General features: G+C 53.8%; 13 protein-coding genes across 13 annotated transcripts; 7 read left to right on the forward strand and 6 right to left on the reverse strand.

Moving 5' to 3' along the window:
- Positions 1-1,810: 1,810 nt before the first annotated feature.
- CCOS01_00510 (uncharacterized protein) lies at positions 1,811-2,877 on the reverse strand (the record flags this gene model as incomplete). Its single annotated transcript, XM_060448707.1, has 2 exons — positions 1,811-2,368; positions 2,428-2,877. The coding sequence occupies 2 exons, from the start codon at positions 2,875-2,877 to the stop codon at positions 1,811-1,813; spliced, it is 1,008 nt and encodes a 335-aa protein (XP_060320145.1).
- Positions 2,878-4,202: 1,325 nt separating this feature from the next.
- On the reverse strand, positions 4,203-4,430 carry CCOS01_00511 (uncharacterized protein; the record flags this gene model as incomplete). Its single annotated transcript, XM_060448708.1, has 2 exons — positions 4,203-4,278; positions 4,366-4,430. 2 exons carry the CDS (start codon positions 4,428-4,430, stop codon positions 4,203-4,205), a joined length of 141 nt encoding a protein of 46 aa, XP_060320146.1.
- A 763-nt stretch (positions 4,431-5,193) lies between these two features.
- CCOS01_00512 (CRAL/TRIO domain-containing protein) lies at positions 5,194-6,361 on the forward strand (the record flags this gene model as incomplete). The annotated part of the gene is made up of 2 exons (XM_060448709.1): positions 5,194-5,902; positions 5,976-6,361. The coding sequence occupies 2 exons, from the start codon at positions 5,194-5,196 to the stop codon at positions 6,359-6,361; spliced, it is 1,095 nt and encodes a 364-aa protein (XP_060320147.1).
- Positions 6,362-6,910: 549 nt separating this feature from the next.
- On the forward strand, positions 6,911-7,645 carry CCOS01_00513 (transporter particle component; the record flags this gene model as incomplete). The annotated part of the gene is made up of 2 exons (XM_060448710.1): positions 6,911-7,116; positions 7,195-7,645. The coding sequence occupies 2 exons, from the start codon at positions 6,911-6,913 to the stop codon at positions 7,643-7,645; spliced, it is 657 nt and encodes a 218-aa protein (XP_060320148.1).
- Positions 7,646-8,089: 444 nt separating this feature from the next.
- CCOS01_00514 (Apc13 domain-containing protein) lies at positions 8,090-8,513 on the reverse strand (the record flags this gene model as incomplete). The annotated part of the gene is made up of 2 exons (XM_060448711.1): positions 8,090-8,434; positions 8,505-8,513. 2 exons carry the CDS (start codon positions 8,511-8,513, stop codon positions 8,090-8,092), a joined length of 354 nt encoding a protein of 117 aa, XP_060320149.1.
- A 563-nt stretch (positions 8,514-9,076) lies between these two features.
- On the reverse strand, positions 9,077-10,554 carry CCOS01_00515 (uncharacterized protein; the record flags this gene model as incomplete). The annotated part of the gene is made up of 2 exons (XM_060448712.1): positions 9,077-9,406; positions 10,333-10,554. 2 exons carry the CDS (start codon positions 10,552-10,554, stop codon positions 9,077-9,079), a joined length of 552 nt encoding a protein of 183 aa, XP_060320150.1.
- Positions 10,555-13,573: 3,019 nt separating this feature from the next.
- On the forward strand, positions 13,574-15,844 carry CCOS01_00516 (uncharacterized protein; the record flags this gene model as incomplete). Its single annotated transcript, XM_060448713.1, has 2 exons — positions 13,574-15,295; positions 15,371-15,844. 2 exons carry the CDS (start codon positions 13,574-13,576, stop codon positions 15,842-15,844), a joined length of 2,196 nt encoding a protein of 731 aa, XP_060320151.1.
- A 1,847-nt stretch (positions 15,845-17,691) lies between these two features.
- On the reverse strand, positions 17,692-18,207 carry CCOS01_00517 (uncharacterized protein; the record flags this gene model as incomplete). Its single annotated transcript, XM_060448714.1, has 1 exon — positions 17,692-18,207. The coding sequence occupies one exon, from the start codon at positions 18,205-18,207 to the stop codon at positions 17,692-17,694; it is 516 nt and encodes a 171-aa protein (XP_060320152.1).
- A 1,086-nt stretch (positions 18,208-19,293) lies between these two features.
- CCOS01_00518 (uncharacterized protein) lies at positions 19,294-19,602 on the reverse strand (the record flags this gene model as incomplete). Its single annotated transcript, XM_060448715.1, has 1 exon — positions 19,294-19,602. A coding segment is annotated over one exon (309 nt), but the record flags the coding sequence as incomplete, so codon positions are not given.
- A 176-nt stretch (positions 19,603-19,778) lies between these two features.
- Positions 19,779-20,426, forward strand: CCOS01_00519 (uncharacterized protein; the record flags this gene model as incomplete). Its single annotated transcript, XM_060448716.1, has 1 exon — positions 19,779-20,426. The coding sequence occupies one exon, from the start codon at positions 19,779-19,781 to the stop codon at positions 20,424-20,426; it is 648 nt and encodes a 215-aa protein (XP_060320154.1).
- Positions 20,427-22,670: 2,244 nt separating this feature from the next.
- Positions 22,671-23,156, forward strand: CCOS01_00520 (uncharacterized protein; the record flags this gene model as incomplete). The annotated part of the gene is made up of 1 exon (XM_060448717.1): positions 22,671-23,156. A coding segment is annotated over one exon (486 nt), but the record flags the coding sequence as incomplete, so codon positions are not given.
- Positions 23,157-24,085: 929 nt separating this feature from the next.
- CCOS01_00521 (uncharacterized protein) lies at positions 24,086-24,778 on the forward strand (the record flags this gene model as incomplete). Its single annotated transcript, XM_060448718.1, has 1 exon — positions 24,086-24,778. The coding sequence occupies one exon, from the start codon at positions 24,086-24,088 to the stop codon at positions 24,776-24,778; it is 693 nt and encodes a 230-aa protein (XP_060320156.1).
- A 359-nt stretch (positions 24,779-25,137) lies between these two features.
- On the forward strand, positions 25,138-25,559 carry CCOS01_00522 (uncharacterized protein; the record flags this gene model as incomplete). Its single annotated transcript, XM_060448719.1, has 2 exons — positions 25,138-25,341; positions 25,383-25,559. The coding sequence occupies 2 exons, from the start codon at positions 25,138-25,140 to the stop codon at positions 25,557-25,559; spliced, it is 381 nt and encodes a 126-aa protein (XP_060320157.1).
- Positions 25,560-26,190: the final 631 nt, after the last annotated feature.

The raw sequence follows: 26,190 nt of genomic DNA on the forward strand, positions 1-26,190 counted from the left end.
TTTGTGATGTTGTAAATTCGTAGTGCTTCCCGGAGGTGATCTACACCGAGTATGATCAAGCTTGTTGCCAAGCCGCACATCATGTCGAGACGCAAGCCGAAGCGACGCTCTGCTTAGCCATGTCCCTTTAGATTCGCGCACCGGCATTCGATAGCTCCAGAAAATCAAAACAGCTCAGTCAGAGGGATATACTAAGGCCTAGATTGAATGCCTTTGAAGCTGGTTCTTCAACTTCCTTGCTGCATTTCGCATCTCGAGTCCGCCAAGGACCCACACTTGGGAAGCAAATCTTCACTGCGATTCTAACCCATCCCAAGTGAGCCTACGTAGCCTTGCCATTCAACGCAAGGTCAATATTCCGCGCGAATCTTGTCTCCCCTTTTGGCACTTACTGCGATTGTGACTTATTACATGTAGCTCATGCAGGCATTGCAATAATTCGAATTGCACTGCGATTTTGACCCATCTTAAGAGGCTCAAGACAGTTTAAAGGCGTGACACACTCTCCAAAAAAGAGTCAAATGTAGGCAGCGAGAATTCGTAGAGGGCCAAACCAGGCTATGGGCTGTACTATGCAACCCACAAGTCTGCAACGCGGTCTGCACTGCATTCTTAACCCATCGCAAAGAGTCAAAGTCGAAGAAAACAAGTCATTACTGTGAGTTTTGATGCCAAACGGCACGAATATCTGCAACGAGAACAACATTGTGCAGTGTCTACCTACTTCACTCCCCGTCCTTACAAGTGAATCAAAAGCAGATATAACCCCCATCCTCACTGTCCGGTCTCCGCGCTTTCTGGTGAGTTCTGCTATCGCGGAGAAGGCCGATCATTCACATTTCGGAGAATCTACGTGCCACAACGCCCTTCTGCCCCAGATCGCTTTATCAAGTTCTTCGCGTCAACCATAATACACGTCTTGAGTTCGACTCCAGAGCAAATCCGGCGACAATGTCAAATTTCTCACCAGACTTCCCGCGCTGCAATAAACATCGCTGCCCGTCTCGTTACTTACTTGCAGGCTGGACAACCCCAAGATCTACTTTTGTTTCTTCCTCATTTGGCCTGGCTACTAATAGATTGTCGCCATCATTTATGACTTCCATATCAGCCATATAGCTAGTGCGGGACGCCTCAGCCTTGATCCTGCCACGACTCTCCTGAAAGTGGAGAATCTCACCCGGGGACGGAGGCGGGAGAAAAGTGGATACGTACGGAAGCGTCCGTGACAGGCAATTGGGGAAGCATCTGCCGGGCGTGTCTTTAATAGCTGCAAGCCGAAAACAGTCAACATTCTCCCTCCATCGGCAACAAAAACTCTCAGCGCAGCCGTAATTCGGAGGTGATACCGAAAAGCGGAGGGTGGCAGAAATACAACGCTCAACGCCGGATGCAATCGCATCCAGAGACGCTGGCTGCTACCTACCCCATTCGTCTCGCTGGAGAGCAATGATCTCGGTTTCGGTTTTGCAACGCTGAGAAGGGGGGTTCCAAACCAATTACATCTTTCATCCGTCTACATCAACAAATCTCAGGAAAACAAGGTGTTCAGATATCGTGGCGCCATGCGGCTCACGCTATGTATATTGACACAAAGGGTAAGAGACTCTATTAGTCTTCTTCTCACATCCATCCGATACTATGTACGTCATGCCGTCATTCAGATCGTAAAAGTCTCCTCCCATCGGCTCCAGCCGAGGCCAAAGGCCAAAAACCACAAACCACTGCCGAAAAAAGGGGGTAAATAGGAATTAAGTTGTAAAAAAAAAAAAAAAAAAAAGTTCTCCCTCCACAATGGAGAAAGGGGGTATCAAGTAGTCTTAACAGGGTTATATCCTCTAAACATTTCGCAAGGAAGATAGTTATTTTCGATAAAGGGCGTAGCGGCCTGAAAGCCAGCCACGTCGGAGAAGGAAGCATCAGTTTGGAACGGTCCAAGATTCGACTTGAGCGTCCCGCGTACGGGAACAGGCTCAAAGGCTCCGGTGGTGACGGAGGTGTTGAAGAGGCGGATCTGCTGATCGCAGGTCGAGCCGTTGGCGAAGATGGGCTGGTTGATGATGGTATCGAACATGGCCAGCGTGTACAGCGTGTAAGGCGGGGCCTTGCCACCGCATGATGACTTCTTCATCTCGAGGGACATGTACTTGTCACCGGCGGTACCGTTGAATGAAGTGCCGCCTCCAGCGGTAGCCGAGTATGCATTGCATTCGGGGGTAAAGGTGGCGGCGTGGACTTCGGTGCCATACGCTTGGGAGCCGGTGACGGCAGCGGGGTTGGAGGCCGAAATCAGTTGCTCGGGAGCCCATCGGAACGATGATTTGCCGTCGCCTAGGAGGTCCAGAAAGGGGAACTCAAAGCCAGATTTCTGTTTTCCGATGTTAGTAAAGTTTCTCCAGGTGGAAACGTGCTGCAAGCAGGACTTACACTAAAGTCGGGAATTCCAAAGTCCTGAAAACGAATATCGTGATCGTGACCAGCCTGGACGACAACGGGATACATGTCGGCTGGGAAGTTTGGCATGAGAGCCCTGTATGCGCCCTCGAGAATGCCATACTGCTGCGGAATGATTTGGCGCGCAGTCGTCATGGGGATCGGGATGATGACCATGGTGACGTTCAAGAGACCCGTGGCGTTATTCGGGTACTGACTGAAGATGGGGTTCGGCTGGTCGACATTGGTGCAAGTGAGCGGAGTAGCCTGGGCGGCAGTTGTCTGCATCTGGATCCCAAAGATGACCAACAAGACCGCGATGGACGCCTGAACGAGGTAGTTGGAGAGCGGCATGTTGAGCCAAGAAGATAGATTATCGCGTGAAGGAAGAGAGATCTTCTTCAGATCTGGGCAAGGCCAGAGGGAAGGGAGGATGGTGACCATCTTTTAAGAGCTCCGAGGGTGTAGAGCTGCAAAAAGGAAGGAGAAATGCCAGTGAAACATCAGTGGCTTTTTGAGCTCTGATCCTGGCGGTCGATCCGGAGGTTTTCTTCTTTTGAAGGTTTACCGGTGCGGATACCACGCAGCCCTTTTCCAAGACCGGGAGCCGCGACGATCAGTGATGGACATTCGAGTTCCCGGCGGCACTGGGCGGAGTTCGTGGGGGCGTGCTGATGTGACGACGATCCGTCCAGAAGCCGGAGTGAGAAGTTTGAACAGGCAGGGCTCTCCCGAGATGTCTAGGTTTGCCTGGAATGGGGCCAGCCGCTGGGATAAGAGCAGAAGCGGGTTGCAGAAAGTGTGATATTGGATAGACGACGGTGTGGGCGGGAGGGAGCTGCATCCAACCTAAGAGACATCTGGGACGATGGCGCATCCCCGCACGGATGAGATGTGTTCATGGTTTAGTCGAGCCAGCAAGCGACGTATCCATGGTTTTGGGTGTGTGTGTGTTTGGATTGGACGAGAAGGATTCTCGAGGGATGGACCATGGCTCGGAAACGAAGAACCGAGTGATGAAAAGGTGGACGGATGGGGTGGAGAGCGCACACACAAAGTGCTGCTTCTGAGAGAGCGTGACACGGTGACAGGGCCAGCGCCGGCCCTTGGGAGTTCGGGAGGGAGAGAAGCCAGGCGCTCGGCTGCAGCCACAGCTCGGATGGCTGGAGTTCCGGGCAGCTGGGAATGGCTCCAAAGTCTCCAACGTCCCCAGGAAGACCAGCGTGATCAGCCGCGGACACGGAAGGCCGAGGGACCGGCCGAGGGAGGAATGGAGTTGATTGGAGCGCCGTCTCGACGTTGGGGCAGCCTAATGTTGACCACGCGACATATGCAGCGGATGATCGTTAGCCTGGAAACGGTAGAAGTTATTGATCGTTCGATTCGTTCCACGCAGTTAGCCAGCGGTCCCGTTCTGGGAAAGCCTCATCTTCAGCCATCATCGGCGATGGCGTATGGATTATTGTCTCTGTACATTGTAGTGGTGCTTTGGTGGGTTCGTCGTTCTCCAAATGCCACTGGGAGTTTCTAGATCAGATGAAGTGAGAGGATCCGTACGAAGCATCTAAAAGTGACACTTGATGGTGGCCACTGACACGCCGGTTCACTGGCATTCCTTGATTTGCAAAAGGTTCGAAGTTGGTTGACAGCGCAAAAGTGGCACCCATGACTCGGCGGAGACAGGAAGGGCTCTGGTCCGTTGTTAGAAGGGGACGACTGCGACGGCGGCGTGTGCGGGTTGTCTTGAAGGTTGAGTGAAGATCCGAGTTTCACATCGCCGCCGGCGTCATTGCAGCTAAAGAATACGTACTGGTAGCAAAGGAGAGAACTGCCTCCGTTCCCGAACCGAGCAGTACGTATATCATTAGGTAAGGCACTTTCCGTTATGGGGAGGCATCAGGGTCCTCTCAGAACGTTGGAACCGGGACCCACTTGATCCGGCCTAGCGCGGGTTTTACCGAGCAGCGCTGCAGACTGCGCGCGACAAGGCCCGCCATCACCCTGCCACCTCGGAAAAAGCGCAGCAAGTTGACCATCCATCTCAACGGTGTTTAATGTAACCCGCCGACCGCAGGTCTTGATAGTATGTGAATCTTGGAATAGTTCGTGATACCCTGGGCCGCATAGAGAACTACAGACCCAGACACATCCCCAATATCCCTCAGATAAACAGAATAAACTCAACTTATGCGCGCAACCCGGCTGATCAATGGCGGGCCTATGGAGTACCTACCTTACATAGTCCCGAAGAAAGCGCGCCTTTTGGGTCCCCTTTTGGGTCTCTTGGGGCGGACACTAACGGCCGGAACTGAGCTTCCCGGCATGGGCTCATCTCCTTTCCTCTCCAAACTCCAATCTCACCGTCAATCAATACCGCGTAAGCTCATCGTGGTCGTGATTGCAATTCTAGCGGTGTGGCTTTCTGCGCGAGGGAAACAAACTCATCGAGATTTTCCCCAACATCCCTTCCAAGGTCCGAGACACAAGCACACAACTTCGAAAAGCAGACATTGGTTATCTTTTCCATCTCTGCTAAGGTAGACCACAGACGCGGACGAACGAACGCACACACCCCTCCACCCCCGCGCACATCTCATCCCACCTCACCATACCCCTTACGGCCACGATCTCATCCGTATTGCAAGGGCAAAAGTCAAAAAAATCCAACCTACCTTCAACCGGATCTGTTCTCCTCCGAAGGAAAGGGAAAAAACGTTCCACGGTCCACCAGTCACCACCCACCAGCCAGTCACGCCTGCCATGGCCTCCGTCGCCGATCAAACACCGGCCTCCACCGCCGCCGCCGCCGGTCTGCAAGAAAAGGCCACCGCATCCGGCCCGCTCAAGACGCCCATCGCCCTCCCGCTCCCGGCATCCTCCACCCCGGCCGTCCCGGCCCTCACCGCAGACCAACAGGCCAAATACGACGGCCTCCTCTCCCAAGCCCGCGCCTGGACGGAAGTCAAGTGCACCACCGCCGCCCACGTCGCCAAGTCGGGGCCCTTAACGGACTCGGAGCGCCAGTGGCTTACGCGCGAGTGCCTCCTCCGCTACCTCCGCGCCACCAAATGGTCTCCCAAGGACGCCGAGAAGCGTCTCCTCGAGACACTGGCCTGGCGCCGCGAGTACGGCGTCGAGGCCCTCACCGCCGACCACATCTCGCCCGAGAACGAGACGGGCAAGCAAATCATTCTCGGCTTCGATAAGGAGCGCCGCCCCTGCCACTACCTGAACCCGGGACGCCAAAACACCGACCCGAGCCCGCGCCAGGTCCAGCACCTCGTCTTCATGCTCGAGCGTGTCATCGACATCATGCCCGCCGGCCAGGAGAAGATTGCTCTTCTCATCAACTTCAAGACGTCAAAGAGCCGCGGCAACACGGCGCCCGGCCTCGGACTGGCTCGTGAGGTACTGCACATTCTCCAGACGCATTACCCCGAGCGTCTGGGCAAGGCCCTCATCATCAATGGTATGTATACGCTGTTTCATTTAACTTCATCTCAGCTAGTTCAAGCCACGGCCATGCTAACACTTCATGACAGTCCCCTGGATGGTCAACGGCTTCTTCAAGCTCATCACCCCCTTCATCGACCCCATGACCCGGGACAAGCTCAAGTTCAACGAGGACATGCGCCAGTACGTGCCCGAGGAGCAGCTGTGGACCGAATTCAGCGATGGCAAGCTCGAGTTCGAGTACGACCACTCCGTCTACTGGCCCGCTCTCAACGGCATGTGCAAGGAGAAGCACGAAGCCCGGACGGCCCGCTGGGTCGCCGGCGGAAAACAAATCGGCGAGTCGGAAGACTACCTCGGCGGTGCTGTCGAGAAGGGCATCGGCGCGGAAGCTGCTGCTCCGGCTGCTGCTGCTGAAGCTGCTCCGGTTCCGGCTGCGGCCGAGACACCTGCTGAGGTCAAGCCCACTGCCTAGATTTTTGACTTGGTAAATGTTGAGCGGGAAGCTTAGAGGTTGATTTGAATCATTACACCTTCATAGACGGAGCAAAAGGCGCTCAAACTAATAGCAGGATAGAGGGGCAAAAGGTAGACTTTTGGGTGCTTCACAGAGGCATTGAGACGGACGGTACGATTACAATTGTGCCTCCTTATGTAGATCTTCTCACATATTTGTTTTTCCCTTCCGTTTCTTCTTCGTTTCGTTCGGGATATGACAGTTGAAGCTCCCGCGAGGTGGTTGTCCCTGCGCGAGCTCTTATCGTTATCGCCGATAAGGCTGCACACCAATGGCGCAACCCAAACTCCAAACCCACAGCTCCCGCCAACCCTGTAGCCTTCCCATCCCCAAACGTCACCCTTTCTCGGCGCAAGCGCAAACACCAAGCTGCTGCCACACACCGACTCTCAAGCCGTGAAACAGCTCTGATCATTTTTATAACAACCATATAAACCACCTCCTTTCGCAGCGCAAACACTGAATAGCACACTAGGGCTCTAGGCATACATCACCACACACGCGACAATGGCGAACCTGCCGACGACGAAGAGCATCCCAGGCAAGGAGACGCCCGGCCTGCGATACCCCTCCAACGGCAAGACAATCTACCACCGGCCCCTGAACCGCACAAAGACGGCCGAGCTGAGCCAGTCCAGCTTCGCCTACCTTTTTAGCGAGATGGTCTCGTACGCCCAGCGCAACGTAAAGGACATTTCCGAGCTCGAACAACGGTAAAGCTCCCTCGTTCCTCTCCTGCCCTTCTCTCTCTCTCACCTTGCCCTGGCATCCACTAACTTTGACGCTTCCAGACTCAACGTCCAAGGCCACTCAATAGGTCTCAAACTCCTCGACCTCCTCCTCTTCCGCGAACCCCCGCGCACCCAGACCCGGCCCCTCACAATCATCACCCTCCTTCACTTCATCAAACAGTCCTGCTGGCAGCACCTCTTTGGCCGACAAGCCGACCGCCTCGAGAAATCAGCCGACCCGGCCAAGCCAGACGAGTACATGATCATCGACAACGAGCCCCTCGTCAACGCCTACATCTCCGTGCCGCGCGAAATGTCCCAGCTCAACTGCGCCGCCTACGTCGCGGGCATCGTCGAGGGGATTTGTGATGGAGCGGGTTTCCCCGCGAGGGTGAGCGCGCATAACATCGCAGCAAAGGACGAGCACGAGATGTGGCCTGGCAAGACGGTGTTTTTGGTAAAGTTTAGGCCTGAGGTGTTGGAGAGGGAGGGCTACCTTGGGAAGAGCTGAGCCGAGCTCCTTGGGATGAGGGGAGTCGTCGAGGAGGTGATGGAGTATCTTGATTCACGGCGTGTACAGGAAGAGCATGGGCGGCGTTTGGGCGATGGAATTACTTTTCTGGTGCCTTGTGAATACTTGCTCGTGGGCCTTTGAAATTCGAGGTGGGATTGTAGGAAGGCTCAATGACAAGACAGTCATGAAGCCCAAAAAGACATTGATGGTATCATTCCACTGTCGATAAGGTCATAGATTTTTCGATCCATAAACTCCATTGCAATTAGCAGTTGTTGTCTCTTGCCATGGGTTGAAGCTGCCTGGCACCCCAAGAAAAACCCACGATTCACGATGCTGGCCTAGACACGCCCTGCGTCCCCAAAATCAATACCCGGGTATCCCATAACGCCTCCCGTCACCTCGTCCCAGAAAATGTCTCTCCTTGCAATCTCCATCCCTCTACCGCGGCAACCTCTTCCCACCGCCACTCCCACCCGCAGCACTCCCCCCAGCCCCGGCCTGCCCCCTCTCCCACCCACCCGCAGGCGGCGGCCCCCGATTCATCAACCCAGACAGCCCCAAATCCTTCCACGCCGCCTCCCGCGACCGCTGCGTCGCCTTGGTAATCCCAAACGCCGCGTGCTGGTCCGGCACCACGTCGTCCTCGTCCTCCGGGTTGATCGGCTGGTGCTGCGGCGGCACGTAGACCTCGTCATCCGGCAGCTTCTCCTTGCAGAAATCCTCAAAGAGATCGGCGTCGCGCGCGCGGTGCATGTGCACGTACGTGTGGCTGGCGTCCTTGTTCTGTCCGGGAACGCAGGTAGTCAGCACTTTGCGGTGGGTGATGCGTGTGTAAGGGGGGAGAGAGACGTACCAGACCCATGACTGCGTGTTTGATTGGTATCCTCAGCTTGTATTTTCGCGGCGCCAAGGACCAAGGTTGAGTATAGTGGTGGCTTTAGGTTTCGTAAGGTAGATTGCAGGTCGTTTTCGTGGTGTTGGGTGTTGGATCAATGTTGATGTTGATGTTGATGATGGATCTCAAGCTCCCCACCATTCGGCAGATCCCGAGCAGGGGTCACCATGCACTGCGGCAGCTGTCTGCGAAAGGATCCACCTGGCCCTGCGTCACTGTACATCCATCAACGACTTCGCCAATACTTGACTACCAAAAACCCAAAATGACCCTCTCTATGACCATTCATGTTGGTTCCAAATGGCATTGGTTTTCATTTGTGATGATCTCACTTGCAAGGGACAGATGGCGAGGCAAGAAGCCCTCTCAAAATAACACCATGATCGTCTTCTTGATGCGATGCTCTAATTTTTATAGTTAATTCATGCTACAGGTGTCTAGGTAGCTTTGGCGACTGAGTGCCAGGCACTTCGACCATGCATCGGAAGAACTACCATCTCGAGCCCATCAAATCATCAAAAGCCTTGTCTTCAACAGACTCGTCTCCGTCTCCGAACAAATTCTCCCTCAGTAGGCTCCTCTTCGACAGGCTCGCTATTCTCGGGGATTTCCTCGTCTTCAGGGCCCTCATCATCTCTGTCACCTTCGTTGTCCTCAACCTCGTCTTCGTCATCGTCACCATCTTCTTCATCATCCTCATCATCCTCATCAGAGTCCTCGTTATCGTCAGAGTCCTCGTCATCGTCAGAGTCCTCATCATCGTCAGATTCTTCGTCATCATCAGAGTCTTCTTCGTCCTCGGGATCTTCATCCTGCGGCTCCTCCTCCTCGGGGACCTCATCACTTGGATCCTCTTCAAACTGTCTCAAGCGAAGGTCGCGACGATCCTAGTTGCCACGCGTGACCGAGACGTAGACTGTGTGGTTCTCGTTCCACCAGTAGCCACTTTTCCCATTGACAATGCACGTTGTTTGAATCGGGTTCATCATCCGTGCAGTTGTCAACGAATAGTCCACATTGTCAACTCCACCAGCTGAGCAGACGGTGGCCTTGCATGTACCATGAGTCTGGGTGAAGCAAGTTTTGTCGGTCGATACGGTGACTCCATCCTTTTGCCCGGATTGTATCTTTGCGAAAAGGGCTGGGCAGTCAAGGGGGTTTGGGGCAGTGATCTAGTTCTCTGTCAGCTCTGTGACATCGGTACGATGTGTGTTCTTGTCGCTTTATCGCTGATTATGCAGCAGTAGATACAGGTACATGCGTGGAGATGTGACAGGAAGCATGATCCAGAAGAGATGGAACGAGCAGACAGGAGGGAAAAGAAGCTTACATGATTGCATCCCCAATCATTTCCAACGCCGGGAATCATCTTGGAGATGGCAGAGCCCACGTTGGTGGTTGTTTCACGTTTCAGTGTCTCGAAGCTTGGGACATTGTGAGACCTGGGTTGAATCTCTTCATGATGCCGAGGTTTGACTTCCTCGTGGTGACGAGGCTTGACGTCAATGGGGCTGGCAATGCCAAGGGCAGCTAGTGTCAGAGTGACAATAGAGAGAGAAAACATCTCGGTCGCCTGGCTTTTGATGTTGCCGAGTGGCGTATTTCTGAGTGGAAGAAGTGACTTGAAAGGAATGCTGGCAGAATGTGTGTTGGTCCAAAAAAGTAGAGGGATGCTGTGGTGTCGTTGGCAGACGAAGGATAAAGAAGAGATGGAAGAGAGGGTGGGAGTCGGTTTGGGGAGGTTTATATGGGAGAAGACAGACACTCTGGTCCTTGGACTGCTAACAGCTTGGAGCTTCCACGAAAGGAGGAAGTTACCTTCTTCGATGGGAAGCTTGCCGACAGCAACTGCCGTATCTACCCTGGAAGAGGATGAAGTCTCCGATCTCTCCTTCCCGTCGCCAGCGCCAAGGTCATCTGCGGAAGTTGCATCGTACTCCTCAACCTCCATATCCCTGTCCTTGGAACCTTCCCAATCTTGGTGGAAGTCGTCCCTCACGTCACACATACCCAATCAAGTCAGGCGACCGTTTGCTCTGCACGACATTAGCGGCAGGATCATCCTTTCCAAAAACAGGAGGATGGCAGGAACAGCTCAAGATTTCGAGCAGCGACGTTTTTGATGTTGATCCACGACAGAGGGCTTGAGGGGAGAAGCACCTTTCATGACGCACAAGCGGCAGGTACACGAGGTTTCGGTTTCCTCTCGCCGGACCGATTCTGCGTCGTTGCGAGGTTACACCGATCTATTCCGTCCTCTATGATTGTACCACTCGTTGGAAAGATCGAGTCTTTGTTGCTCCTCCCTGCGTAAGTTGAAGGGGAACGACCGCGCGATCATGGCCACCCAAGAGTGACCGGGATGTCGTCACCGCCTTCCTCGAATCACAGCTGAGGAAGCTTGAAAGAAACCACGTTGATGTCTCGTGCCACTGTACTATGTGCACCGTTGCAACTTGATGTCTCGATTGCCAGCAAGTTCGGAGCCCGGTGTTGCGCATTTCCAGGTTCAAGGTCCGCGAGCTCCCACACCGACACTTCGGTCAGGGATTGAACACGTGGAAATGGTCTTGTAGAGCACCATTTTGCAAACACATAGTATCGGTAAAATTTGAGCTTCTGATTTGGGCCGACTTTGATCCAAGTATCTAACGCAGGGCTATCTGTCCTCAACTCGACGAGAGCACCCGGAGATTCAGGGGCATATAGCGGCATCAAAGAACCAGCATAGGATCACAGAGACTCATATGCCTCTCATACCTCTATATCTTGACCAGTTGACCAGTCATTAGCGATATCATAGCTGCTAGTGACTGTTTATTTCATCCAAGTTGCTTCGTGCTCATTACCAGAGTCAACACTTTCCCGATATCCGCTTGTCTGCACACGGGGTTCAAGAAAGTTAATAGTTGATTTGGCAATAGTGAAGACGACCAGCTAGGGAGGGATATACACTGGCAGAACCTCAAGCAAGGTGCTATGGAAGTTATCAGAGTATCAATATGATTATTCGCGCTGAGAGCTTAGATAAAACCGATAATCAGAATCAGATTAGTGGAAGTCTCTCATAACCATGCTTCCCAATGCACTCAGAAAGTTTGTAAGATAGAAGGCCAAGGAAAAACTCAAGCCGTCTGCTTTCTCATCCTTTGGAGCTTCACATTGTGCCTCTCACGTCTGTGCCAAAGAGCCTGCGATGCAAACAATATACCGATGATCATCGTGACACTGAAAACAGTCAAAGACAAAATCTTCCATAAATCTATGCATGTTTCTGGATATGATCGGAGCGGGTTGAAGTCATTTTCTCCAGGCTGGAGTGGGTCGGTGACCGGCGCGGTGGGAATGACGGGAGCGATCGAAGTGGTGGAAGTGGTGGGATCGGGGGTGGACATCTTTGAACAGTCGTCCTCAGGTAGATGATGGATATGTCAAAGCTGAAGCGAGTCAGGTTCGAAATCAACGATGCTACATGATGAGAGGCGCGGACGATACTAACTTGTTGTAGGTAATGGCAAGTCTGAGGTACAATATCACCTTGCGGCAATGTCTTCCCAGCGCCAGCACGGCCGTTCGTGAGATTTCCGAGCTCGTTTGTGTAATATGGTTGTATATTCATTCAAGACGTATCTTTCTGAAATGCGACTAGTCAGATCCATCATCAACGATACTACTCGGGGAGAGGTGTGCATAATACCAAATATGAAGTCCGAAATGCAATAGCACCTGGCATCGAATTCCCAGCGCCGGCGCGATGTGTCTTGAACTTCCCGATTTCGTGCTTAGGTGGTTTCTGATAGTATATTCGTCCGAATGGCAGTTGATGTATCTCCTCGTCCGAGTATTCCATCCGGTCGAGGTCATCTCTCACATATATATCATCCCATCACAACAAAGCATCTGCTGTCCACAGAACAGCGTCCCCCCCAGGCCAAGGGAAACACCACCACCCACAAAGGAAGCAAAATCACCTGTGCAGTCATCCTTTGACATCTCATTTACCCCCGGCGATTCTCCACTCACCCAGACTGTTCCTGTTCTTTACGCTTCTTCAGCGGACTCTTCCACTCTTTTCTCTTTGGCAAACACGACGCGAGAAGATGTCCCTCGGTCAGTGAGGTATTGACCTGTTCACCATCACAAGGCACTCAATCTCCCCTGTTGGCCAAAAATAAATCCCACACGTCCTTTGATCACACGCCTTTCAGTCAACAGACTGTCTGCCCCATCTTGATCCTCGACCTTGGCCTCGACCAAGTAGGGCTGCTCTCCTGCACCTCCCCTCTTCACAAACACTCACCTCCCACACAAAGCCATTGTTTACTTTGACCTCCCACATACATCCACACTTTTCCTTCAGCAGAGGTGAACTTTTCCTCACTCACCCCATCTCCCGACTTTTCTGTACAAACCAGACACCAAGACGACGCAAAATAAAATCCGGCAAGGTCGGGGGAGAAGAACATCGCTCAAGAAGGAGGCTGCATTCCTTCCCCCCTTTTCCCTCAGCACACCTCACCCAAACCAGTATTTCGCATCGATTCATCATCCGACGACTACCACAACAATTAAAAAATCACTTCCATTGTGAGCGGTAAAAAGAGATCCCATTCATATTTTTTACCGCCCTCACTCTTCTCCCAAACAAAAACATCACAAATATCACGTGCGATCGTGCCCAGTAGGTAATATCTCCTTCTCACCACTCACGTCCCCCCTCCAATTCGAAAACAGTAACGACTCACCAGCATCTAGACGGAGCTCATTTTGCAATATCGTTTTGGCATTTCTGCTAGGTTGCTTCTTGTTGTTTGTCCAGCATTTTGCAGCCTACAGCTATACGCACGATACCAGTGCAGTTATTCGACTTGACTCGACACAACACAACGATACTCATTGCTCACGATACCTGCTGCTGGCCGTATATCACTATACCCAAGCGAACAGGACGGCGTCATAGGCATCTACAAAAATCCTAGTGCCCCTTTCAAACATACCTTAAGTCCCTATTGCGGGCATCCTCCAAAATGGCGCCCTCACCACTTCACTCCCTCCCCTCACCAACCGTAACCTTCAAGCCCATCCTAGCAGCGTTCACACAGCCGCCAACAGCAACCCCAACAACCCTCATCACGACAGTCGCAAACCTCATCCCCCGAACCGTGACGACCGTCTCCGTCTACATCACCCAGGTCCCCTCGGCCACCGCAGCACCAGACGCACCAAAGCTCAAGGACCCAGTCTACGGAAACCTCACCTGGACCTTCATCGTCGTCCCCTGCGTTCCCGTTATCGTTCTCATCTTCTTCGTCTTCACCTGCTACCAGGAGCGCCGCCGCGCCATCAAAAACATGAAGAAGAACCCCGATATCGAGATGCAAACCTTTCACAAGTTCTGGTTCCCCTGGCGCGAGCTCGATAAGAACGAGGTCCCCAACGAGGTAAGTACAAGCAAAACCAACCCGTCTTCTTCTCACATCACCCTTCCCCCCGGTGCCCGAGATGGTGGTGATGTTGGTCCTGGCGATGCTGCTGCTGCTGCTTCTGCTGCTGCTTCAACTTCAGATCCAGAAACCAGCGGCAGCACGTCCCCAGGCATCCTCATCCTCGGACAACACCCCCGTCGCAAGAAGCGTCGATGGGCAGCGTGGCACCCAAGTGACGGAACCCAGATTCCCCCCATAACCCTCTACGAGAACCCCCCTTCCTGGGGCCGACGACACCTCTGGTCCGAGGTCATGGCGTATCCATCCTTTCTGAACCCAGGCCTCATCCGTCGTCGCAGCAAAACCCCCACCAACACCAAGCCCGACCCCGCCGACGATACCTCCTCCTCTTCCTCCTACTCCTCCCCTCCGAGCCCGGACGCCTCTCCCCCGAGACCTACCCCCCCTCGAACCGCTCCCCCGAGAACCTCACCCCCTCGAACTCCCGGCGGTCTACCTGTAATCACCGAAACGGAATCCGACGATGGCGACATCGCCACTGCTCTGAGACGCCCCCGATTCGCAGAGCCCACGACTCGAATCATCGAACCCGAACGCGAACACGGTCCAGGACGAGATACTAACCCACACCCTTCCCAGATCTACGGAAGAACAGGCCGCCGTCGCCACTGGGGCCAAGAAGACGACCATCCCCGTGAGGGCCAGAGCTCCGGCTCTAGCGAGAACCAGACAGACACGTCAGACGAAGGAGACACCAACAACGGCTCTGACAACGACGAAAACCACTCGGACGCAGACTCCATAACCACACAGAAGCCCCTCCGTCCCCCAACCGACATCCCCTCCTCCGGCCGCTTCAAAGACATCTCTTCCTCTACTGGCACCAGTACTCCAAAGAGCACCACCACCGCAGGCAGCAGCGGCACAGGCACTTGGGCAGCAGGCCACATCCCCTCCTACTACGGCGCCTCTCCGACCCCAGCGCACAATTACGCCCATCAGCAGCAGCCATCTTCAAGCGCATCCACCTCAGCAACTCCAACAGCAGCAGCAGCAGCAGCCGCCGGCGCCGCAGCCCTATCCCGCCGAGCCCATACCGCAGCATTTCGAGCCTCCGCCACAAACTCAGACGGCGTCTCCCCGCTCTCCAGCGCGCGATCCTCTACCGTCACCGTCACCGGCGACGCCCGCCGCCGAACAACAAACACCGTCTCCAGCATCGGATCCGAGCCGGGCTCCCCGACGGAGGGAGAATCCCGCTCCCCAACCCGCTTCGGCACCGTCAAGTGGCGTTCAGCTCTCGTCTTCGATTCTGACGAGGAAGAGGGCCAGAGCAGCAGCAACATCAAGACGGGAAATAAGAACGCCAAGCCCTAGAACAGCGAGGCCTCTTCTTCATCTTCCGGTGCTGCTGCTGCTGCTGTAGACCTTAACGCTGTTACCGACGAGCCCACAACCAAAACCAAGTCAAAGGCGAAGGGCAAAGGCAAGGCGAAAGCCCAACCCAGATCGCCCGGAGCCAAGACCGACAACATCACCGCCAAGGCCAAACCCAAATGCACCTGCAAAGGAAAAGGCAAAGGCAAAGGCAAAGCTGTAGCCTCATCCAGTGGCGGTGCATCTCCCATCGTCAGCGTCGTCGCTGAATCATCCACCTCCGCGTCTGCGTCTTCGTCTTACTGCCCTCGGCACTCTCACCAAAGCCACAACCCCGCCGTCGTCGAGGCATCCCAGTCCACCTCCGCGGCACCGGACACCCGAGACCCGGCGCACAAGAACAAGAACAAGGCCCATCGCAGATCGGTTACAGAGTGGCCCCGCGTCTGCTCCGGCTGCGGCCAGGTGGGATAGAGAAGAAGTATCTGCCCGCGACGCAAATCCCCCCCTGTCCCATCGATTCCGTCTGGCTGTCAGGTGAACGAGAGCGAAACGGTACAGTCACAAGATCCAACTGATACTTTTCCGGAAGACGTGGGAGGGAGACAGATGGAAAGGGAAAAAGGGACGGCAATAGAGTGGGCGGCCGAGGTGTTTGCAAGAGGAGATGGAGAAGAAACCAACCCACGATGAATGGCGATGCCCATCCACAACGAACACACTTCCCCTCCCGAATCCAAGATCCATCCCACCAACAACACCACCATTCCCATCTCATCTGAAGAAAATCCCACCGCTATCGTTCGTACACAAAAAGCCCCGTACTCGCTTGGCGCCCCGCGGACCCGAATACCATGCCAAAGATGGAAGTCCATCCTTTTCAGTTTGCCATGGAAGGGAGATCGACAAGTGGGATGGACGGACGGTTCAGTTCCAAACTCTCTTGAACCTTTTCTTCCGCACTGTTTGCACCTTTCTGCTTCTTCAGCCACAACTCATGACAAGGTGATATCCCCGTCCCTTCCCCCATCCATCACCTGTTTTCCTCTCTCTCCCCCCTTCGCTCTCTCTTGCACACAACTCTTCTAACACGTTTGAGCCATCGCTCTAGTTCCCTTTCGTTCGCTTACTACACCATCGCATCCTAGCCGACATCTTGGATTTGAGATGGGTAAAACCCGCGGAACTTTCTTTGACTTTCTCTTCTTTCCTTTTTCTGAAATCTGCATGTGGTGCGAGAGATTGTGCGAGTGTAAGGATACTGTACGTCTAGGTACCAGGATAAACGAGGAGTACCTCTTTGAACTTTGCTGGATCGGATCGGGATCCGGCACGCTTTGCAGCCTGTACTATTCGGCGATGGCCCTTCCAAGCATGAACGTGATTGTCGAGGTGGTCGGCCTGTGTGTCCTTGTCAGCTCGTCTTTCGGTTGTAGGAAAGAAGGGTCTACCCCAACAAACGTGCGTCGTTTCATGGCAATCAATTTGGCCAAAACACGTAAAAAGAAGGGATGATCCATGTCCACCAGTTGGAAGAAGACTCGTAACGACGGGAGACGCAGAGAGTGAAGATGAGAATATGTGTAACCAGAAAAATGCAGGATACCCGTCAGCCAGAGCGCTTCTCGACTGCGGGATCCCTGATGAAGTCTTTGATTGCTCTCGCCTGATACCCTAATGCGTATAGAGGCCGTCTAATAGAGAAGCCTAACAATAATAATCCCACTCCAATAATCCTTTTATACCACAAACCGCAGCTATGGCGAAACCGCATGCGTCTCTCCTTGACGCAGTAAGCGTGCCTCCAATACCCTTGTACAAAAAGTGCTGGTGCTGTTCTCCCCATTTGAAGAATCGAAAAGTAGGAAAAGCCCTGGTCTCTCCGTAAACGTAGACATCAAAGTGTATTGCTTCGTGTCTCGTAGCGCCGATGCCCTCGGACTTCTCACAGCCCGTTGGGTTATCGTGACCCCTTCTGTAGGATACTGAATCGCAAAGTGCCGCTGCTCGCTCGCTGATGGAATGTCCATGCATTGAACTCCAAAAAACGCCTGATCGTAATTATGGTGGCCCCTTCCCTTTGTTGATGATAAGGCTCGATGTAAAAAGAGACAGTAGAGGAATAGCCGCCCAAGGTGATCATCGGGCGACAGTAATAATGGTTCGTTGTATATAATACAAGCTGAAGGGAAAGCGGCTCGAGTGTGGTGGTAGTAGAGCGTCTATGCGGCTATGTTCGGTGTGATAGTCGGCTGAATGGACAGATTGACGTTTTGTAGTCCAGTGTCGAAGTGTAAATGTCGCTGAAAGACTTGTCTTCTTCACTTGTTCCCGTCAGGGGTGCCCCAGATGGGTGCGCCCAAAGGCTTGCTGACGCCAAAGCCGACACCAACACCGACGCCAATAACGAGGAGGCCAATGGCCACCTTCATGATGATGCGATTCTTCTTGCTCATGCGAGCCATGCAGGCGCAGGAGCCCCTATCACGCTTTGCGGCCTTCGCTTTGGCCTTCCAATCTTGCTTGCCCGGCCATATCGTTGGGCAGTCTTTTGTAGTTGAGATGCTCTTCATGGCATACGGATCGGAGGAGGATGTCGTGGTGATCATAGCCTCGATGTCGGTATCGAAGGGGTTCTCGTTGCGGTACGACCGCGGGGTAGAAAGGTTGCTGTCGCGGGGCATTTCCAGGCTCTTTTCGGGGGTTGAAGCAACAGGAGTAAGTGTGCCCGGGGTCGTGGCGATAGTGTCGGACAGCTTCGAGTACGCCGCCTTCTCGGGGAGAGCAATGCTGGCGACCGTGGTGTGAACGGCCACCTTTTCTTGGGGAACGGCCATTGTTGCGGTAGTGGGTTGGCAAGGCTAGCTTGCTAACGATGTGTGACGAAAGTGTCGTATCGAAAGATCAATGTTCAATTGCTGTGGATGTCTGTCCAGAGGGGAGCAGATGCAATTGCCCAAGACTGCTGCGAGAGGTGGGTTAGTCAACGGCATTGACGAGGTATCAAGAGTGAATCAGGGCAGAGGCTGGAGGAGAAGTGGGTGAAGTAGGATAGGAATTGAGATCAACGGGAACCAGACGGTGAGAAGGATTGGGGTGACGTACATTGGAGGGAAGCTCACTCAAGAAGTTACCTAGTATGTAAGGAATGAAGAATGACAGGCGAAGCCGAATGCCTTGTAGACGAGCAGCAATGGCCTGATATCAACCCACTCGAATGGTTCCAGCCAACAGGTGAGGAAGCGGAGCAGGTGGGCAGTCGGTGCAAGTCCCAAGCCAAATGTCTTTCCACTGACAGACGGTTTCGAAGCCGAAACCTGCGGAAGGGTCTGGTGATGTCAACCGGGGGGTGGTTGGCAGATCGAAGAGGTAGCGAGACACGGGGCGCGGAAAGGGAGAGTGAGGATCGGCGTTGAAATTGAGAGTGTGGGAGTGCGGTCGATAGAGGCGAGTTGACTTAAGGGAGGAGGAAGGGGAGTGCGGCGTAGATGAAGGGTCCGAGAAGTAGGTATGAGGAGCTAAGCTTCGATCCAACGGGTGGTGGGAGGATCAGGATTTGGATTTGGATTTTGAGGACGACAGATGGTAAACGGTAGACGGCCGAGGACTCTTCAGAGAAGAGACGAGACGAGACGAGGATGGCGAATGGCGAGAGACGAGACGTTGAAACCAGAAACCGAAGACCCGTTTAACAGCGCATTTGGGACGACCTTTGACTTGGCAGATGTTGCAAAGTTGAACCCTCGATCAAAGAGACGACACACGGCAGAAGAAGAGTAGGGCCTGAGAGTGAGAGCGAACGTGCACGGGGAGGGAGGTGTCACGATGGTTTTATTGGGGATGGTATGTATGGCATTGCGTGTGTACTCTTGAGTCTTGGTCGTTTGGTTCTTTGGGTGTGGACTGTGGATTCTGGACCTGGATCAGCCAGAGACGCAGTGAGTAGGGGATAGAGAGCATAGAGGCAGACTGGGGGGAGTGGATGTTACGACGACAGAGGTGTGTGTATACAAATGCTCCGTACAGGAAGAGAGCGGGCAGGTGCAAAGCAAGGTATGTGTCCACCTGTAAAGTACGTACTCATTGGTTAGTGGCCGACGGGTGTGTGCGAGACAGCCCAGAAGACACAGAGCAGGAGCAGAGAGACTGAGAAAGAGCCACAGAGCCACGAGAGCGGCAAGCGCCAGAGAGAGAGACAAGAGTGAGAAAGAGCAAATTGGTGAGTGACAGAGATGGGATGGACGAGCGAGACGAGATTGTGGATGTGCATCGCGCAGGGAACACCAGAATACGTACCGGTACGTATCCTGCACACTAACAGTACGTATCTTTCGAGGACCCTCTTTGGACCTGGGGGGGGAGGCAAATGGAGCAATGGAACAAGCCGGGGTGAGCCATTGGGGTGTCAATGGGAGTGGGAAGAGTCGAATGGAGCCAAGATTGCGCCGGGCAGGGGCATCATGGGGACCCAGGCCCGGCTGCTATTTTCTCTTGCAGCAGCGTATTTTCCCTCGCCTTTTTTCCTTTGCACCACTGTCTGCAGTCTGCACTATCAATATCTGTACGACTACGAATAACTGTACGTTATTATGCCATGCCACTTTCTGCTGGGGGGGCTAAATTGACCGGGCCAGACAGGTCCACCAGCCAAACAAGGGCTGTCACTGTCAGTCTAGCTCTGACGCCAGCACCAGCACCAGCACCAGCACCAAAAAACCTGCACCAACACCAGCATCCGGCATCATCACAGACTGGTTTGTTCTTCTTTCTCTCTTTCTCTTGTGGTTGTTGTTTCTGGTGCAGGGCCCAATGCTGGAGCTTGGGACACTTGGGGTTTAGGAGACAGACACATCACACTGACCTCGACACTGACACTGGACGGCGGCACCGACTGCGGCGACGAACTCGTCGAGAAGGAAATCGGAATCGCGCATTGATGCCGTCGAATGTCGAAGCGATGCGAGGTGAGGCGATGCGATGCGATGGAAAGTATCCGTTCGTGTACTCTTGCCCTATTCCTTTTTTGCCTTTTGTCTGCTTCTATTCTCCATTCTAGGTTTTCGAGCCTTGTCATGGGCCTCCCTTGACTTTGTCCTTACCTAAGGTTCCTCTGTAGCGATGTACCTCACATGTTTCTTACCTAATACACCGACTGCAAAGCCCGTAAATCGGACAAGATACGTACCCTCGACGGCTCAAGTCTCCACGAGGACGAGGACGAGGGGAAAAGAAAGGAATTTTGAACCAGCTGAACCGGGGTCACAAACAAACTCGCAGCCCCCGTGCCTAGCCCTTTGCTCCGTACACAGTAAAGTCTGTAGACTCTTTACTAGTGTACTCCGTAGTAGATTCAGAGACTGGCTTCATTGTTGCAACCTCTATCGTGCTACCTCGGGCCAGTCCAGACCACGAATCAGGTCTGCAACCAGATCAAGTCTTGCCCTCTTTCTGTCATAAGCTGGCATGGCTGGTAGGGCTACTGGGGTTGCCGGCCTGCAAGACGACTCACGAGACCAGCCGCACAGCAGAGACACACGCACACATGCGCCGTAGACGGGATGAAAGAAGGGAGCCAGCGGTTGACAGGTCTGAGCAGCGCGACCATTGCACATGTGGGACGTCCGTGTGTGTCTCTGTTTCTGGCTGCCGCTCCGTGGCATCGTAGGCGTGGCCGTGGGAGTAAACAGAAACCAACTTGGACGATCTGGGCCAAATGTACTGCGTATGCCCCCCGCCATGCGCCGTAGCTAGGGCCGAAACAGGTTACTCTTAACCGTGTGCTTGCGGGGGAACTACTTCCAAGGTTCTTCGTCTTCTTCTCCATTATTGCGGCGGCCTGTGCCTGTGTTCAATGTTGTATTGTGTCTGTGCCTGTCATCAATAACAAGCCTGGTGGCCTGTCAGAGGGGCGAAAAAAAAGTTGTTAGTTGTTGGTGGAAGCAAACAAGCGGGTGAATTAATGTCCTTCTTCTTCTTCGTCCTCGGCAGATATTGAGTTGATTGGCGATGACTGAGCCACCTGGAGTAATCGTCAAAAAGTTAAACCCAAGTGCATCTGGCCATGGTAGCAGCAGCCAGCTGGGAGAGGACAAAACTGCAACGATCCAGAGGAGAGCAGGAGCAGGAATCCAGCCGCACGACCATGGCGGTCAGCCATTGAGTTATCGATGGCCCGTGACGAGTCAAGTTTGCAATGATCGACTTTTTTTTTTCCTTGGAAGTTGTTTGCTCGTGGCCCATGGACGCACGCGAAAGATGGTAGGAATAAGGTACCTGCGCATACCTACCTAGAGAATAGCAGAGCAGGCAGAGACGACTTGCACCTGCCAGTGCCATCTGCCCGGCGTGCCACCGTGCCTCTTGCCTCGCACTTGGGGAAGAAGGTTGCAGTAGCGGGATAGCGGTGGGTTGGTTCGCGCTATGGAAAGCGCCCCCGGTCCTGGCTTCCCTTGATTGGCAAAAGTGGGGACTGGGTTCCATCTGCGCTGCCGTTTTTGGGACTGGCTTCTTTCCTTTTCACAAAAAAACACTCCACCAGCGGGAATCTCCATGTCATTTTTACTCGTTTGTTATTGGTTGATCTGGGCTCCGTGCTCCTGGGCCTGCCCTGGTCACCCTGGTGTCGAAGACGATTGAAGCGGGAGGCAGGTCCCACTTGTGCCGTTCACAGTTTAGTGCCCATCTGCACAAAGTACGTATCCCCTCACTCAATTCATCCTCCAATGCTCAGGTCCACCAACTTGGAAGGAAGTCTCTGAGTCTCTCACTGCTCCTGCTGTTGATACTGTAATACTATGTAGGTAGTGTAGTCCTGCTGCTGCCATCCATGCGCATCTCGCAGAGGTATGTCTATCAGTCTCTCAATCTTTCGCAGCAATTCTCATCACTCATTGCCATGATTGCACAGTACTTTGCCTTGGTGCCATTTACCTGATGCCGCCCCTCTTCTTCACATGAATCCTCAAGTGGAGGTCATCATTCTCTGCGCGTGTTTACGCTGTGTTTCCCCTCATTTCGCACGCATCCATCCTTCAGGCACCCCGGACCAAGCTGGGTAGCAGCCAGTCAGTAAATGTAGGTCAACTTCAGGTTGTCCAAAGAGGCATTGCTGACTGTATGCGCTGACACAGACGTTCAACTTCACTCCTCTAGAAGTCTACGCAAGAAGTCTACAGCGTGATCCCCAGCCACTGCCGGCGCCGTCTTGTCCCGGAGACCTACCATAGACCAACTGCCAAGGGCACCCGTCAAGAGGCTTTCGAGTAACGCCACCGCGGACTGCGTACGCAAGTCTTAGCTGCTGGCCGGATACGCCCTGGCTCCCCTATCAACGACGTTCACTTTGTCGCACCACGAGGAGAAACCTCCAGCCGCCTCCAAGCCACCACTTGTGACGAGGCCGCAAACTTCACCGTCCTCGTCCTCGCCTTGTCATACCCGAATGCCCAGCAACAGACGGCACTCTTTGATCCGTAAAGAGGCTGGGTCAGTCACTAAAAGCCCGCGTATTCATCGTCCACCGTCGCTCCCCTTCGACGCTCAACCCGAGGGAACAAGGGAAACATCCTCAAGGCTCCAGGACCCCTCTTTCACTGCCTTCTCCCGCTTCTGGCATGCCCTGCTAGTCAACTGGGCTCACCTATCCCGTACCATACACTACAGTACACGCACACCCCTTGCCCCGGCCGTATCAAGGAGCACCACCACGCCGTACACTGCAGCAATTCTCCCCTCTGGGCGAGAAAAGAGGACCATCCTGGCTCCCTCTCGCCTCTTCCTTGGATAAAGACGACCTCGACACCTGCAACCACCGGTAACAGGCTATAACAGCCCCCAGTTACACAGCAAGCAAGTCAAGTCAGGATGCACATTCCGTCCCGGCGCATTGGGAGTTCCATCCTGATTCATCTTGCTGCCGCCGGACCTCTTTTGCTCATTCGTTGAGACGTACGCTCGGTTCCCAATTGGGTCTTTTGGGCCATCCGGCCGAGTGGCCGTCCCCCGTCTCTTCATCGGTCCCTCCATGGCGGCATTTTTTATCTCTCAACCTACCGGCCCTTCAACCCAAACACCCGGCCGTCCATCTTCCACGGCCGTGTTATGCCACCGGCCTTCGTCTTTATGCAGATATATGCAACCTCCCAGCGTGGTCCATGAAAGGGTCCATGCCGTGCATAGTAGCAGCTCCAGCATCAATAACTCGACATGCTAGGCTAGGCACCTTGTACTACTCCTGCGGCCTGCCATGCAAGATCCAAGGCCTCTGGAGTTTGCTATCGCTCTCCCCGCAAGACAGGCACAGGTATCGGCCCAGAATGAAATTTCGAGCGACACGGCAGCCAATGCGTTCCCCAGTTTCCATCTTGCGCTGCCGCCGTGTCTTGAGAGAGTTCGTCGGGGACGCTCCCCTGTCGCTTGTTACAGGATCAATATCCACCTATTCCACCCATTTTATCTTTTCCCCCCCTTTCATTGAACGCGTCGCCGTTTCCCCTTGTTGCTCGTCACTTGTCACCCATCAGTGACTACCTTGACAGGCTTTGTCGCATTGAAGACGTTCATCATGTTTGGCGAAACGACCCTGGCAATCGGGTCTCTTCATGAGGCAGACAGGCGTGACAGGATCCATCCTTGGCTTTGCCGCCCCCAGTCTATCCTGGCCACTTGTCTCGCTTGTTGAATAGCTACGGAGCGTCTCCTTCTCCCTGCATCAGTATGGATCCAGGTCGTTGTTGTTCTAACTTTTGCGTCAGAACAGACACCATCCATCCATCCATCGCTTCTTTTTTTTGCGCTATGATGATGAGCGAGAGAGTGAGACAATACGGTTATGGCCTGAGCCGTTGGATGCTGACCGACGACCGTTGCAGTGCTGCTGTCAATGTCGCATCTATTCTATCGTCTATTTTGCTGAAATTACTTGGGTTGGATCCGTATCGCTTTTCGTTCTCGCTCTCGCAACCTCCACAGGTTGTTCGATTCCTACACAATCCGCACACACCCGCGTATACATCCTTGCTCAAGACGCTCGGCGCTGGGCGGTGCTGGAACATCCTCTCCTCAGGTCTCACTTATTTTATCACTGCCTTCTGGATCATCAACGTCAACATCAGTCATCAACTTCAGCCTTCGTTGTCGTTATCGTCATGGCGGATCGACCCGCGTTTTCGCTTGACGAGCAATACGAAATATCCGCATCATAGTCCCATAGCCTCATCCACAGTCATATCTCGTTTTTCCTACGAGTACTCCTCCTTCTCTGTACTTTGTACGACTTGCGAGGCAGCAAGATGCCAAGAAGCAGCTAGGAGCCTTTCCGTGCCAAGGCACAATCAAGTCGTAAAGCTTGTCTACGGATACGGAACACAGTCTTGCGGCTTGCCAACGGTTGGCCCCATCTCCGACTGACTTGACCCATTGATGAGGTGGTTCTTCCCGTACCGCGTCCACTTTGCGCGTGGTGTCGTGTCGGCTGTCTGTCGGTCTATCAGTTGCGACTATCGATGCAACCTCGTCCCTGAGAAGCAATGAACGATTGGTCGCGACATGTCATCTTGATTGTCGCCTGGGGGCGGCGCCACCTGCCCTGTTGGCCACTGACCATAAGCAGTTGGCGGGCCTTGGTCTAGGCGTCCAGGAGCTGGGAGAAGGGGAGTTTGCACTTTGCAGCAGGGCACGCTTTCGACGACATGGTCGACACTAAACACCCCCTCCCCAGAGACATATCTCGTCGTCGCCGACAGTCCAGAACCACAGGCTCGCCGCTAATGCAAGGCACATCCAACCAGAGTCCAGTGAGCTCACACCTTTTGATCTTTCCAGAACGACGACTCCCAGGTTCCAACACAGAGGACCCCCAACCGAGAACATGGTCCGGCCTGTTGTCACCTGCGGCCTTGTGGCATTCTTGCAGCTCTGCGGATTTGCTCTCTTGTCGCCTCACCCGCCTGGCCACCCCTCCCTTTCCTTCGGTGTGCCAAGTCGTGATGCCGAACGGAAGACCAAGAGATAGGCTTGCGTCTCTTGGGTTCTTTTCCGCTTCTTGGCTTTCGTGGCCAACACACCACAATCCTATTTTGCCCGAACCGCTACACACCTCCCTCACTCGCTTGTCCCAAATGGATCGCATGCACAGCAGGCGAGTCGACTTAGTCGAGTAGCAGAGGAAAGTGGGCGAACATTGACTTGACAGACACGCTACAGTTCTATCGTGAATCCCTCTGCTGTGCCTCAAAACGACGGCTGTCAAATATCCCGCACTCGCCCCCAGATCGCTTTTTGCCGAGAACAGAATACTGCGACTGGGACTACATTCCACCTGTGACAATCGTCACACGAGTGGCTCCTCCCTGCGTCCTCTCTATTTCATTGTTGATCGTTGGCTTCACGAGGTCCAACCGGGCAGAGGGGCAAAGTGAGCAGGCCTCAACACAAACGGGGACCTTGTGCCGCTAAGCGTGCGTCGGCGACTCATGCACACAATGTCGGGGTGCCATCGTGTCATCCCCATCGCAGTGACCGCCCTGGCTATTCCATCTGATCCAAGGAAGATGACACAAATATTGGAGGAACACATGCAGCTCTGCACGAAATTCCAGAAAGCAGCAACTTGCGCAGACTGGTGTGCGGTCTGACATCATGAGGGGGGAATGCTTCGTCTCCTAGGCAAGTGAGACCAAGAATGAACCGATGCAAGCTGCTCGTGCTAGACGATAGATCAATGTGCGAGCGTGACAAGCCCCCGGGTCGCAGGATGAGCTTGAATGGTCCCATAGGTGTTCACTACTTAGTACTGGAGAGGCGGGCAAGGACACTAGAGA

Source organism: Colletotrichum costaricense (genome assembly GCF_030867565.1).
Source record: "Colletotrichum costaricense strain IMI 309622 chromosome Unknown Scaffold_1.1, whole genome shotgun sequence".
Lineage (NCBI taxonomy): Eukaryota > Fungi > Ascomycota > Sordariomycetes > Glomerellales > Glomerellaceae > Colletotrichum > Colletotrichum costaricense.